Source organism: Drosophila montana, unplaced genomic scaffold, assembly GCF_035044405.1.
Source record: "Drosophila montana isolate Dmon_TW-CO22-7 unplaced genomic scaffold, ASM3504440v1 contig_3733_1, whole genome shotgun sequence".
Lineage (NCBI taxonomy): Eukaryota > Metazoa > Arthropoda > Insecta > Diptera > Drosophilidae > Drosophila > Drosophila montana.
In genome coordinates this window covers 5,504,068-5,518,163 of record NW_026998620.1, presented here as the reverse complement: position 1 = coordinate 5,518,163, position 14,096 = coordinate 5,504,068, and the positions used below count along the sequence as shown (strand labels likewise).

The 14,096-nt window shown below is 43.2% G+C and overlaps 3 protein-coding genes across 4 annotated transcripts; 1 reads left to right on the top strand and 2 right to left on the bottom strand.

Moving 5' to 3' along the window:
- Positions 1–151: 151 nt before the first annotated feature.
- On the bottom strand, positions 152–5,407 carry Rassf (Ras association family member). Its single transcript, XM_064695103.1, has 9 exons — positions 4,985–5,407; positions 4,752–4,846; positions 4,495–4,677; positions 4,241–4,432; positions 2,857–4,170; positions 1,871–2,070; positions 1,483–1,809; positions 1,313–1,417; positions 152–823 (listed from the first exon to the last, which is right to left on the bottom strand). Exons 1-9 carry the CDS (start codon positions 5,022–5,024, stop codon positions 763–765), a joined length of 2,517 nt encoding a protein of 838 aa, XP_064551173.1. The 5' UTR covers positions 5,025–5,407; the 3' UTR covers positions 152–762.
- An 86-nt stretch (positions 5,408–5,493) lies between these two features.
- On the top strand, positions 5,494–11,366 carry CenB1A (Centaurin beta 1A). 2 transcript variants are annotated; one of them, XM_064695101.1, is made up of 10 exons: positions 5,494–5,888; positions 6,934–7,050; positions 7,130–7,223; positions 7,290–7,454; positions 7,520–7,663; positions 8,869–9,164; positions 9,330–9,467; positions 9,529–9,684; positions 9,752–10,924; positions 10,995–11,366. In XM_064695101.1, exons 1-10 carry the CDS (start codon positions 5,836–5,838, stop codon positions 11,179–11,181), a joined length of 2,523 nt encoding a protein of 840 aa, XP_064551171.1. In that variant the 5' UTR covers positions 5,494–5,835; the 3' UTR covers positions 11,182–11,366. The 2 variants fall into 2 exon arrangements, with proteins under 2 accessions (XP_064551171.1, XP_064551172.1); XM_064695102.1 differs by having other exon boundaries at positions 5,495–5,888; positions 9,351–9,467.
- A 283-nt stretch (positions 11,367–11,649) lies between these two features.
- Positions 11,650–14,062, bottom strand: LOC135437221 (zinc finger protein 286A). The gene is made up of 3 exons (XM_064695104.1): positions 12,902–14,062; positions 12,701–12,834; positions 11,650–12,642 (listed from the first exon to the last, which is right to left on the bottom strand). Exons 1-3 carry the CDS (start codon positions 13,971–13,973, stop codon positions 11,935–11,937), a joined length of 1,914 nt encoding a protein of 637 aa, XP_064551174.1. The 5' UTR covers positions 13,974–14,062; the 3' UTR covers positions 11,650–11,934.
- Positions 14,063–14,096: the final 34 nt, after the last annotated feature.

Below are 14,096 nucleotides of genomic sequence, written 5' to 3'. Positions count from 1 at the left end.
GGGTGTTAAGCGGCTGCTTCCATAGCAGCTTCTTTACTTGTAATGGCATCATTGACTTCTGCTCTGGCACGGGTCACTGCGCCTGTGCTTGTGCATAGATAATTATTGAGACTTAAGCTATGTTTTTGTTCCAAATCTGATCATCAACATGTTTGTTAAATCTTTACATTTTATTTGATATTCAAATGATTTTCAATCAACAAGTCCATCTTACTTTACATATAGTTATTGTTGCTGTTGCTTTCAATCAATTAACTTTATCGAATGGCCTGTAAAAAAGTTGCGCTTAATATCTGACGCACTTGATGCTATAAAAACTATACATACATATAATTCATATTCTTGCTGTTTTTGTTTACCATGGCTTAAAAGTTGTTATCAATAAACAATACATAAACATACATCTTTTGATTTTCAGCACAATGAAATTAGTATAATATTTTGGTAGTCTGTGTGTGTGTACGCAGATTAATAATTATTTTTTGGTTAGTTACAAGTCTTAATCGCTTTATAAATTGGAAATGCCTGATTGTGGTTGTTAGTTACTTTTGTATTAACAAAAAAAATTAACTGCGGCTCAAGACAGCTGCTGCTTTTGTTCACTGGGGCCAAATGTTTACTAAATTATGCGTAATTTTGCCTAAATACTATATGAAAATTAATAAATGTAGGGAATACTATTGCTTTGCTGCTGTCGCTTTTTTGGCCGCATAAACATTATGGCTATATAAAAATTGATGCAGTTGGAGATTCCGTTGGCATTTACAAATGCACTTTTAGAGATTCCATGCGGGTCACAATGCGACGGCGCAGTTCAGCGTATCTGAAAAAAGAAACAGTATATCTTACAGTTTATCTGCATATATATTTATATATATCTAATTGATCCGGACTAGATGCAAGTTGGGTCTGCCCAAGGTGTATGGCCGTTAGTTCAAGATTCGACAAAATCTATTTTTAAACTCTACACAAAAACTTTTAAGGTTGCATGGGCGAAAGTTAAATATATGTCCGATCGGCTTTATTCATTTTCAAAGCTGCTCATTATTAAAATTTGAAAGCAAGCTGAAACCTATTTTGGTAAGTATACCCCACGGGTGAAAAAACTGTTTACTAGAACTTTTCAGTTCTATGAAAAGCATTTTAAACTAGATTCGGCGATTGCAGAAAACCAGCTCTGCTGAGTGGTATTGCTGCTCAAGGTATAAAATTTAAATGTGTGTATAGGTGATACATAAAATTTTAATGAAAAACTTGACAAAGCCACGACATATCTGCTTGGAATGAATAAATTAATATAACTTGTGCTTACCTCTCTTTAACTTTGACAACTTCGCGCGCCAGTTCCTGATCATATTGATCCAAAATGGCGCGACACTCAGGCAGCGATAGATTTAAAAATTGAGCAACTTCATTACTGAAAACATAGGTGCAACAGGTTTGTATAAATATATGACATGATTCGCTTTCTGGGCTACTCACCTGATTTCATCAGTTTTACGCGCATCCACCAGGAAGAGGCGCGCAACATCCTCGTGCGGTCCCAGCGTAATGCGCGTTATCAACGGATATTCATTGTCCTTGAGGCGCTTCTGTTCACCGTTGTCGCGCACGATGAACAGCGAGAAATTCTCCGCTGCGCTATCCACCTTATACTTTTCTAGCACCAAATTAATGACCTCCTGCGTGGTCAATAGCGATGAGACCCACACAGACATTTGAGAGCCATATGGGGGCGTAAAAAACGATGTTTCCCGATTGTAAAAGTGCCCATTTATTGAACAGCGACGTTTCAGCTTGGTCCGGGATCTGTAAATAATAATTACAATTTAACGATGCGCTGCATCAGCTTTTGAATTCCTTAACTGACCGCCGATTGCCACTGCGTCGCTTGATTGCTGCAGCTCCAGTGCGCGGCGGTCTTCTCAAGACAACGCCATCTTCATTCACATGCAAGCCCGCCTCATTGGCAGCCGTTTCGGTGCCATCCGCCGCATCTCTGCCTGCGGTGGCCGTATAAAGCTCATCCGTTTGGGTTAGCTCGTCGCCAGCCACAGCACCGCTTAACACCTAAGCAAATGTTGAGAGAATTATTAAGTTAGATAACGATATGCTTGGGAAAAGTACATTCTCTAATCAACTTAAATAAACTTACGTGCCTAACGTTACTTTAGTTTTATTATATTATGAGCATATATAGGTATGCACATTATTTTATACACAGATACAATTAGCAATCAGCAAACATCACAATCTACAGGACATATTTTGCTCTGCGACTGCTAATTCGGATCGCAGAAAATTATTTGAATAAAACAAAAACAATCAAATAAATAGATCTTAAGTATGCCGAACATTAGAATACCCTTGCAGACACACGGCAATGCGTGCTAATTAACAAATTATTGCCCAATATACACTTAATTATTTTCTAATAAGAACTCGGCTTTCGCCTCTAGCTGCAAGAAACTCTTAATATGCCTAAAGGTATATTGAGGGATCTAGTTTTAATTTATAAAAAAAACAGACAAGCCCGCCTGCGGTGAACAAATCGACAGACGGATGTTGATTGCATGTTGATACTAATAAAGAATACATATTATGGGTTCTGCTACTACATTGTGCGGCAGTTATATAACCATTTGCAAGAGTATACCAAAAGAGATACTCGGTCTAATAAGTACGGCAAAAACTTTACAATAATATAAATGCAAAAATAGGCTGAGCACAACCGAAAGACCTGCTTACTCTCTCCCATCAAATAATCTTTATCGATATTGCATTCCGAATCTCTCATCTGCGATCAGGTCTTATAAGGTAATTTCGTTCATTCAATAAATTAAAGTTGAACATTACCGATGAGGCGTCGGCGCGGCTCGACTCGTTCTCACTGCCACCAGCACCGGCATTGGCAGCGCCCCTTCCACCTTCTTTGGGATAGCAATTCATTTGAATTTGGATATAACGCCGAGGCACATCGCTGCGCCGGACTGTGGCCAAACGATGCGGACGCAGCGTCGCATCGTCGTCATCATCACTGTCGGAATAGACGAAACAGCTGGGACCCGACTTGGACCGATTGATGCCCTTTTCGAAGAGCTGTCTTCCCTGCTCATACGGCTTATGCTGCTCTCGGCTGGGCGCTGTGGAGGCAAAAGCAGAGCCACTCTTCTGCAAAGCGTACTGACGCTGCGATGAACGGCTGGAGTCAACGCTACTGCGCAAGTGCATGGTGTCATTAATCAGAGTGGGATCAATGGAGCGCAACGCGTGCTCACAGTTAAAGCTCTTGCTCATAGCCGAATTCTCTCCGTAAAACTTCAGGGAGTCGTTTATGCGAGAGGGATCGATAGGCTGATTACGTTTCAGGGTATCATCATTTGGCTCCTGAAACGAGTTTGCACCATTTACATAATCCTGATGAACGCTGCGCTTGAAATCCTCGAAATCCATGGGCTTCAGCGTCGCATCCTCAGACGTCTTGTAGTCCTCCAATGTGGTGTTGCTGGTGCTCACAGTGGTAGTATTTTGTGTATTGGTGTTCGTAGTCAGGGAGCCAGTGGCAGTCATAAAGTTATCTGAGCTACTGCTTGTTGTTGTATTGGTAGTCGTTGTGGGTGAAGAGGCAGAGTTTATTTGATTATTTTGCGTGTTTGTAGAAGATGTGCTATCCGTGCAGGATTTGCTTGGCGAACTCTCGCTGGACGATTGCGACGAAGAAGAGGGCAACTTGACGGGCATCGTTCCATAGATCTTATCCTTTTCGCTGTGACGCCGCTCCACTTGCAGCAAGTCGTCAATATCATCCCATTCTAATTTCTCCAGATTATCCAATTTAGAGGGCAACGTACTTGACACGCAGCTGGTGCTTGCCGTGATTGCCTCTGTGCCGCTGCCAATTAGTGTACTCGAAGAATCCGTACTTGTTATATCCTCGTCATCATTGTGGGCATTCGGCTGCCCATTTACCAGCTGTCCACTGCCTGTCGTATTCGCGGATGCATCTTCAGGTGTTGTCGGCAGCTCGGATATCTCATTGAGACTGCATGAGTCGAAGGTCATGCTTTCCGACAGTGAAATGTCCGTGGAAAGTGGATCCATCTCGCTAGCCGTGGTCGTGGGAGGTGCCACCGAGTCGCTAGCTTCGTTCTCCTTGTCAGAACAGCTTTCCTGTTTGCCAAAGAAAAGTATTAAAAAAAACGATAAAAACGTTTTCAACAATTGGCTAATTCAAACGTACATCCGCTGCCTTGGACGTACGGCAGGAGTTGCGCTTGCGCACTATAAACGTGCGCTGATCATCGTCCTCCTTCAGATGAATGACGCCTTGCACGCCCCAAAAGACACGCAAAGGGCCTTCCAAGACCAAACGGTTATTCACTTCACGACTGCGTATCTCGAGGCTTTTATTGTCATAAAACTGATTGTAAACCTGCAATTCGTCAACTTTGCTAGTTAAGATTCTATGTTTAAGTTTATAAACATGCGTCAGACCTTCAGCTTAGACTCCAAGTGGTCGCGTGGCAGTGCTGGTCCATTAGCCTGAGCGGCGACTGGTTTCTGCGCGCCTTTTACTCCATAACTCTTGTGTGACTCAACGCGCGTGCCGTGACCAAAAAGCTGCGGTCCGAACAGCGCACCATAGCAGGGCACATGACAATAAGGCACTCCTTTATGCTATTATAAAAGGTGGAAGCGAAATGCATGTGAATAATTGCATATTGAAGCAAATGCTGGCTTTAATTAAATACCTCTGCATGCTGGCCGGGATTAAGTCGCTTGCCGCACTCCTCGCAACGCAAACATTCCGGATGCCAATCGTAGCCTAGTGATTGTTTACGTTCCGCTGTGTTGAATCGAAATATGTAATTTGAATGTTTGTTATTTAAACAAATGGCATGCACATCACGAATTTATGATTGTATTTATTTATATGTGTGTGTGTGTGTTTATAAGCACATGCATATGTGGGTGTTTAAATTACCAAAGTAAACGGGTTTGCCGCACTTGTGGCACTTCCACATTCCGCTGCGCTGTGCCAATTGGTCACTTGGTCGGTCGATCGTTCGGTTGATCAGGTCAACGTTTCCTGGCGGGGTGTGTTTGCCGCGTTGTGACGTCAGGGAGATTATTGCAGGTTGATATGAACACGGAACGCAAACACGTAGAACAAGAACAGAAGACAAAGGGTAAACAAATGAAAAGCACAAGACGACGACTGCGGCGACGACGACGACGACTTTCAACAACGATTCAGCGCTTCACTTCCATAGTTTCATACAAGAAATTAGCACTTGGCACTTTCAAATGGTATGCAAAACTTTTGTGCATTGATAATAACTGTGTTTTTATAGAAAAATTAGATTACACAAAAACAGCACCAGGCGAAAGAAGCAGAAGAACCAAAGGCAGTGCAAGTGCTGCATAGCGCTTAAGCGCCACTCAATTGTTTCACAACACTGTCCATGCGTTTTGCCCAAAATTAGCACGTTATTGAGCGCGAGTAGAAAGTGAGACGACGACGTTTTGTTGTGTGCGTCGCTTTGTGGCAAATTTTGGTAAATTATCTTTAAATACGCCAGCAGTCAATTAATTAGTGGCTCAGCTTACATGTGTGGCTGCGGCCTGAAAAAAATGTGCGCGTGTCATTGCAACTCAGCTGCCAGCATCTAGGCACTGCATCGCTTAAATCAGCAGAATCAATTTTTGTGCCAGAAGCAACAGCTGAAAGAAGCCAAAAATTTCGTTAAGCGATTTGTGTAAATAGCCAACAGTGCAAATACTGCAGGTCAAGTACACCAAAATACAGCGTACGTCGCGTGTGTGTGCTTAACAATGCGCGCCACAATTGAATTTGAGGAATGCCTGAAGGATTCGCCGAGATTCAGGTGCGTATTGAGCCTTCGCTTCCTCCCTCAGTCACAAAACAAAGCCCCCCCTTTTCCATCAACACACACTGCGCATTATATTTCCGCATTTGGCATTTGGTATTTGCATTTAGGCTCCATGGCAGTAGCTTTTTTCTGGCGTGACTGGTTCCGCATGGATTTCGTGCTATCAACAGCTTTCGTTGGCTCAGACGCCTTCCCCTATCCCCCCGCAACGCCATCTAACGCGGCTCAAATATTGCTGCCGCTTAATCATCATCGAAAAAACTTTGCACTTGACTTGAACATCGTCAGTGTTTTGGAATTTATCATTCATGCACAGCATGATGTGAAACACACACACACACACACATGTGTGTGTTTGTGCCTATATATGTGTGTGTGAAGTTTGTATTTGTTGTTACTAATTGCTCTGCAAAGCGATTGAACGTTTTTCGGCGCTGATTGATAAGATTTCTCCCAGGCAAGACAGACATGCCATGGTTAATCTCGCCCAAAGACAAAAGCTTTCGCTTGTTGCGATAGACATTTTTTTAATTGCCAGCCCAGCTTAGCTATTTCGATAGCTTTCACATGGGGCGAAGCCACGCGACAGGTTACAAACATTTGTGACTAAGACTGTAAAAACCAAGCAAACTATAGCAAGGGATAATAAGTTTTATTCTTTCAATTTGCACATTAAACACAAACAATATGCTAAGTTTGCTATATCTTTCACGTCTGCAGTTCTTGCAATTGGCTTTAAAGCGCGCCTTTAATTAAACGCACAAACAGCACTTTAATAAAGTGGCATAAATTAAAAGAGTCAACATAAATAAACAGCAAGAGTAGCAACTACGTCGTAGCTGCCATTGCCTGCAGGCCCGTAAACCCTCTCCCCGATGAAAATTCCCCTGATTGAGCACACACTGGGCAACGTTAATCACTTGCGACAGCGACTCCGTGCTTCTTCAGCATCGCCACTTGCCTCGTTGTTTACATCGATCAAACAACAACAGCTGGGTCCAAAAGATTTTGCTAACGTATTTAATTTGCTTTGGCACAGACAATTTATATCCAAAGAGGAGACGGATATTGAGCATTTGGAGCAGAGGCTGGAGAAAATCATCAAGCTGTGCAATGTGGCCGTCGACTCGGGCAAGGAATATGTCAAGAACCAGAGGTAAACTGCGCACTTTTTATTCTTCAATTATGTTCTTATCTTATGCACATTTTACTGCTTGCTTGTTTATGACTTTTAGCGCATTTGCCATGTCCTTGTGGGATCTACAGCAGCATTTTCTCGACAATAAAAATGCGCACAATGCGCTCGGCAAGCTGATTCATTGCTTCCAGGTGCGTCATCCAGGCAGGCAACTACATAATGAATTTATATATTAAAGTGTCCTTTCTTTTTTATAGGAAATGAACAAGTTTCATACAATATTATTGGATCAGGCCAGTCGAACGGTGTTAAAAAATCTCAGCGTATTCGTCAAAGACGACATTAACCAGGTCAAGGACTATAAAGGACACTTCTTAAAGGTCTCCGAGGGCTACGACAATGCGCTCATTAAGAACGCACAGGTGCGTACTGTAGAAATATTTTAAATTGTTGTCCACGATAAGAACATCTCTCCTTACATCAACAGGCGAGCAAAAATCGACCACAGGAAGTCCAGGAGGCTGCAAATATTCTGTCCGCCTCCAAGTCTTGCTTCCAGCACACCGCTCTGGACTATGTCAACTATATAACGCTAGCTCAGGCGCGCAAGGTACCTTCTATACTCTCTACGGTAAGTTCCGAAAATCTCTTTAATTACCTGCATCTGGAGATATATTTATTTTTTGTAGTAATTGGTACATCAAAATTGTTAATTAGTCTCAACAGGCTTGCTGTTGAAAAGCATTATGAGTTTAATAAAAATCTGCCTTTTATTAGCATCTAAGCGATAGTGAGAGGTAGAGTGTTAGAGCTCGGTTTTTTTTTCCACAACATGAAATTTTAAATATTTCAAGTTATGGTTACAGATTTGAATATATTTTTAATAAGTGAGAGTGGAGTCAGTCTTCAAAAGATAATAGTAAAAAGCATTTAATGATCAGGTCCAATACATTTTTTTTAAATACAAATGGAAACCTTTAGAGTAGGTATATAAGAAATTAGACATGCTAAGAGATACTCAGATTTAAAGTACCAAGCTTTCCATTATAAATTCGTATAATAAAATTAAAATTTGTTTAAAGTTAATTTTGTGAAATTTTTATCATGACTCAAGTGGTCATGATAAAACCACAATATTTTCTATTAGGGTATATAAATACAATACAGACTTTCAGTTTCAACACCTGATAATAACCTAAAAAATAATTGATAACAGACAAATTGTTCTGAGAAACAATCGTTTTGTGTTGAATATTAACTGCATTCATATGTGAGTGTATGATGACCAGGCTAACGAGTTTGGGATATCGTTTTCTTTAGCTGCAAAGTTCTTGGCAATTCCCAGAAAAGGCTTAACTAGAAAACTATTCAGATAGGACTAATAATCCAGACTGGAATAAACAAAGTAATGCATACTTATACTTATTTGCAATAGATTTGCAAAAGATAAAGTTAATATTTGGCAAAATAAGTAGAGCTTGATATTATTTATAGTTCTTATCGACATTGTGGTCAGGCGATATGGGTACTGTGAATGAAAACTCATTGTCTTTAACGTAAATAAATAAAATCAACAAGAATTGTTGTGCTTATGACGTAATTGTAGCGATACACTCTTAATGGATATGTATGTAGTGTGCTTTTCTGATATCGCTGGCCCATTGATCAGCGTTGAGTCAGTTGGCACCGGGCAGCATTTTTAGTTGGCTGTGAACTGCCCTCGTTGCAGGTTCGTTGAACGTCTCCAATATGGGGCAATATGTATTCATATTATTTATAAATAAAAGCAATTGTGGACGTGTTTTTATGGTGATCGTTGTGTATTCTCTTCGACAGTTGCTGGACTATTATCAGGCGTGCGTGACCTATTACCATCAGGGCTTTGATTTGTGCAACGACTTTGACGAGTTCTTCAAGAATATCAGCGAGGATTTGAACGCTCTGCGCGGTGATTATCAGCAGCTGGAAAAGGTCATGCAGAATCGACACATGAGCGTGAATCGTTATTGCGATACCAATACGAACAGCGCCTCGCACAATGTCGAGGGGTATCTGTTCAAGAAAAAGTCAAAGGGTTTCAAGACCTGGTGTAGACGTTGGTTCTACCTCAGTGATAATCAGCTGGTCTACAGGTGGGTGAAAAATCTATAGTTTCTTTCTTGCACATTTCTTTTGATTTTTCCCATTCGTTTTGCTTGCCGGTTAAATCGTCATTTGTTTGCCATTTTGTACTCGTATTCTGATTTCTGTTGTTGTGTTGTTGTTGTGATTGTGATTTGTTGTGCCGTACGCTGAAGTGATTTGGATTCGCATTCCAGAAAACGCAGCAACGAGGACTCGTTTTCGGTCATGGAGGAGGATTTGCGCATATGTACCGTGCGACCGGTCAACGAAGGCGATCGACGCTTCTGCTTTGAGGTGATATCGCCAACCAAGTGAGTAATCCTATCCAGCCCTAATTACATTACACAATTAAGTGGATTATCTCCAAAATAGGTCACACACACTCCAAGCGGACTCGGCGGACATGCTCTCGCTGTGGATCTCCGCGCTGCAGCACAGCATTGGCGCGGCCATACAACACGCCTCCACGCATCACTCACGACCACAGTCGACAAATGCTCCGAATGCGCTGCCCGCCAAGCGACGAATGTAAGTGTGAAGAAATCCATATATATTTGTTTACATAGATAACAATACCAGAATGAATCATGTTTAGTCACTGGGAGGAGTTTCTCAAAATACCAGGCAATGCGCAGTGCTGCGACTGTCGCGGATCAGATCCCCGCTGGGCTTCCATCAATTTGGGCATAACGCTGTGCATCGAGTGCTCAGGTGTGCATCGCAGCCTGGGCGTGCACTACAGCAAGGTGCGCTCCCTGACGCTAGACGCTTGGGAGACGGAGAATGTCAAGGTAATGATGGAGCTTGGAAACGAGGTCGTGAATCGTATCTACGAGGCGCGAGTCGGCGAAGACTGTGAGCTTAGGAAACCCTCAGAGCAATGTGAGATTGGAGTGCGCGAAGCCTGGATCAAGGCCAAATATGTGGAGCGGCGTTTTGTCTGCGGCATGCCCAAGCCCCAGGATCTACTGTCGAGTGAAACGGCCGAAGTGCTGAGCATAGAAAGCGGCGAAACAGCAGAAGATGGCGGTGAAGTTGGTGGTAGGTCCGGCGGCGGTGGACTTCTTGGCAAGCGTGCGACACTCTCGCTGGGCGGTACACGCAAGTGGGCAGTGAAAAAGTTGAGGCGGCGTCGCCAGCAGAGACCGTTGCCCAAGACCCTCAGCGATGATCCGAGTATATATAACACGGCTAAAACTGGTGACGAATTGGACGATGATGATGATGATGAGTCGATAAACATTCCCTCAATGTCGCTGAGCATATCGCGCGATGATTTACTAGTAATTGGTGATGATTTGGCTTTGGACCGCTATGAAACTCCCGGTATCTTGGGCAGCGATCAGGAGAGTACTGAAGGCGAATCTGACGCTGAGATGCCAGAAGAAGTACCCTTCACGCAGTTAGATGCCAATCTGTTGCTTTACAAAGCAGCTGTTGTGCATAATCTACCTGTTATGTGCATGGCCTTTGCTCTAGGCGCCGACAAGAACTGGAAGAATGTACAGGACCGTCAGCGTTCCTTTCTGCATCAGGCAGTGCTCTCTGGGTCGGTAATGGCTTGTGAATATTTGCTTCTGAATGGGGCTGCGATTGATGCAGTCGATGAGCTTGGCTACAGCGCACTACATATATCCACGGCCAAAGGACACATTGCACAGGTGTATTTACTGCTAAAACACAAGGCTGCTTATGATCTGGCCTCCAGTGATGGCAAAAAGGCTCTGGATATTGCCGTTGAGCAGAAGAATGCAGACATCGTGACGCTGTGAGTTGAAAGCTTTCTTACACTGAATGTGGACCCCTAACTAGAGTATATTTTTTTTACCTCTTTTTAGTCTACGCCTAACGCGCCTCAACGACGAGATCGGTCTGAGCGATGAGTATAATGGCGAGGATGAGACCTATAAGGATGTGATGAAGGACTTTTCCAACTTTGCTGCCAGTCAGCCACGTATGTTGCGCCAGCGCAACGACTCCAATACGCTGGAATCGCAACGCAGCTCGCTAACCAACTCAGACTAACAGTGGCAGTAGGCCTCTCGGCCATGTTGACAACTTACTCGTTACAATAGATATTCCAATGTTTAGCTAGCTTGGGTGCCAATCGCTTGTTCTTAATCGCTATGCTAAATTATTAAACGGTTCATTTCGGTGCTGGCATTTTAAAAAGAGCCGCCAACTCGAAACTGTTTTACTAGGCAATCTCATTTAAAGGCGCTCTTGATATTAATCGCATTGCATTGCATTTGATTTTCGTATTGGTTTAAAGTTTTGTTGACGTTTAATTTATAAGCTTAGGCCTATAGTTAAGTGCAAATGGCTCGTAATACATATTTATATAAATGTTTATTGTTTACAATGTTTAAATATGTATGTATGTACATGTTTTTGCCTAAAGCGTATTGTACATTCTGTTATGTGAATTATATATTATAACTGTGTGTATACTAAATCTATGTAGCTAGCTATCTTATATTATACCGTATCGTGTTGAAACTGTTTCGGATGTTTCCAATTCGTATTTGTTAGTAATAAGATTTTGCGTGTGCTAAATTGTTTTTTTTTTTTGCATGTCTTCTTCGACTGTTTCAAACCAATAAAGAAAATGTTCTTGTTTAGTGCCAAAAATAATTGTGAGCACTTAAAAAATATCGAATAAAATTGCAAAACGTTTTTTAAAAATATTTGGATTATGCTAAAAAGATTTTCGAACTGTTAAAATTTGTAATACAATTAGATGCTCCTTTGCCCAAATAATAAGGAACTTGAACACACTTATTCAAATTCCGTATCATTTCCATTGTTATCCGTTGCAGAGTCCGCACCCGTATCCTTGACCTTGTGTACATTCTGCACGTGTCGCTGCACAGCGCTGCGGTCGTTAAACTGACGTCCACACTCCTTGCAGGCAAACGTGACGCCTGCGTGGGCGACAAGATGACGGCTCAGACCCGACACGTGATTAAAACTACGCTTACAGAGGTGACACTTGTGCTGACGCTCACCTTCCATATGCATGCGGTTAATGTGCTGTTGCAGATTAGTCTTTTGGGCAAAGCAAGTGTCACAGTGTGGACATTGGTGGCGTTTCGCACCCGTGTGCGTATCCATGTGACGCTTAAGGACTTCGCGCTGCGAAAACGACAATTCGCACTCATCGCATTTATACGGCTTCAGCCCCGTATGGATGATCATGTGACGCTTTAGCGAACTGGCGCAGGACAGCTGCAGTTGGCAAACGGGACACTTGAGCGCCCCGCCGGTTCCATTCTTCAGCGTTTTGATGTGCGTGCTGAGATGTCGCGACAGCGTTTTCTCAGTAGCAAACGCAATCGGGCACAGCTGGCACTGAAACGTTTTCAGCGTATCGCTGGCACGTCCAACCGTCGGCTTGGTGCTGCTGCGCGGAGTTCGCTTCACCACAAAATCGTTTTTTGTACCTTTGACGGGTGTCACTATTTGGCTGTTTCCCTTTTCTTCTGACTGCAAGCGATACAAAATCGATTAGATTAGATGCGAGCTACTCCTTGTGGCTGCTTACCAATATGATGACATTGTCGTTAAACTCATACACCTGCTGATCGTCGCCTTCCTCATCATCAAGATTAAACACCATCACATCACCAATATCTTCAGACTTGGAGTCGGTAAACTGAATTTCTCCATTGTCCTTAACTGCAAATGGAAATCAAAAGCGAGTGGTTACAGGATATCCGAATTACTAGAATAACCAAATGCTCACTATTGTACGATGTGATGTTCTTCTCCTGCTGAAATTCTATTGAGGAACCTGGCGTAGAGTTTGCCGATGAGGCAGCATTTATGATATAGATTTCTCCATTTTGGCTCGTCACCACGTCGCCAGCGCCGACCATCTTTATATCACGAAAACTCTCCATGGTATCTGGCGCAGATGTGTCTATCTCCGCGTCATCCGCGGATACTGTCTCTGCTTTGGAGTCACTCTCCATCGTATATACAGCACCTTCAGAGTCCGAGGCTTTTGGTCGACGCTTTGGCTGAACTGTGGGCGACGAGATGCGACCGCGTTTCCGAGTTACACGCTGCTCGATTGTTGGCTTGGGCGCTGGTATAGGTGTTGGTGCTAGTGCTGTTGTTGACTCTGGGGTGGATGTGGTTTTCAACTTTGGGTCAACTGGCAGCTCACCCAGAGTCTCCCAGAGACCGGCTTTCTTTTCAACCAAGAAAACTTCAAGTTCACCCACAAGCTTTGCTAGCTGTTCCCTGCGGCTTTCCTCTTGCACTTCGTCATGTAGTTGCTGACGCACATCACTTCGCACTTCCTCCATCAGTTGTTTGCGCAATTCCCCACATAGCTCAGTGCGCGCGGAATCCAGGCGGCACTCAAAATCTTTTTTAATTTCTTCCTTGTACTTTTCCCGCCATTTTTGTGAGTTTTTTTCATGCAGCATCTCCAGTTTTTCTATAAATTCCATGGATTCCACGAATTCTAGCTCATCCTCATCCGAGTCATTATCCAACGACTTGGCAAAGACGCGGCTCTTTTTACCCATGCTCACAAGGCGAATATGTTTCCGCAGCTTTTTATCAGCCGCTTGACTTCGCTGGCGGAAAAGAAATGACTTCTCCAGCTGGTATCGACAATCGCCGCAAATTTTCTTCGGCAAGCCATCAGTTGCCTTCGCCTCCAGTGAGAGGCAGGCCATCAAGCGCATCGGTATCGACAACTCCTTGTCGTCCTCGGCAAAGATTGTGTGCGCATCCTTGAGCTCCCTTAGGCACAGGCGACACCACGTCTCTAGATCTGGATAAAATTCATCCGTGGCCGACATCACGAATCTTGTAATTCCGATTTTGTATTGCACGCAACAACAGACGCCAAAGGTACAAAGTGGGCTAAATGTTCTAACCAACACTAACAGCTAAACATAACGCTGTGGGCACCCTGAAACTTA

Coding starts and splice junctions, on each gene's coding strand:
- Rassf (XM_064695103.1), bottom strand. CDS start 5,024: ATGTGGAAGTGCCACAAGTGCGGCAAACCCGTTTACTTTG. Junction 4,171..4,240: donor GTACGTCCAAGGCAGCGGAT/GTACGTTTGAAT, acceptor TTTGGCAAACAG/GAAAGCTGTTCTGACAAGGA. Junction 1,810..1,870: donor CGACGCAGTGGCAATCGGCG/GTCAGTTAAGGA, acceptor TATTATTTACAG/ATCCCGGACCAAGCTGAAAC.
- CenB1A (XM_064695101.1), top strand. CDS start 5,836: ATGCGCGCCACAATTGAATTTGAGGAATGCCTGAAGGATTCGCCGAGA. Junction 7,051..7,129: donor GAATATGTCAAGAACCAGAG/GTAAACTGCGCA, acceptor TATGACTTTTAG/CGCATTTGCCATGTCCTTGT. Junction 10,925..10,994: donor AATGCAGACATCGTGACGCT/GTGAGTTGAAAG, acceptor ACCTCTTTTTAG/TCTACGCCTAACGCGCCTCA.
- LOC135437221 (XM_064695104.1), bottom strand. CDS start 13,973: ATGTCGGCCACGGATGAATTTTATCCAGATCTAGAGACGTGGTGTCGC. Junction 12,835..12,901: donor GAACATCACATCGTACAATA/GTGAGCATTTGG, acceptor TTCCATTTGCAG/TTAAGGACAATGGAGAAATT. Junction 12,643..12,700: donor ACGACAATGTCATCATATTG/GTAAGCAGCCAC, acceptor TATCGCTTGCAG/TCAGAAGAAAAGGGAAACAG.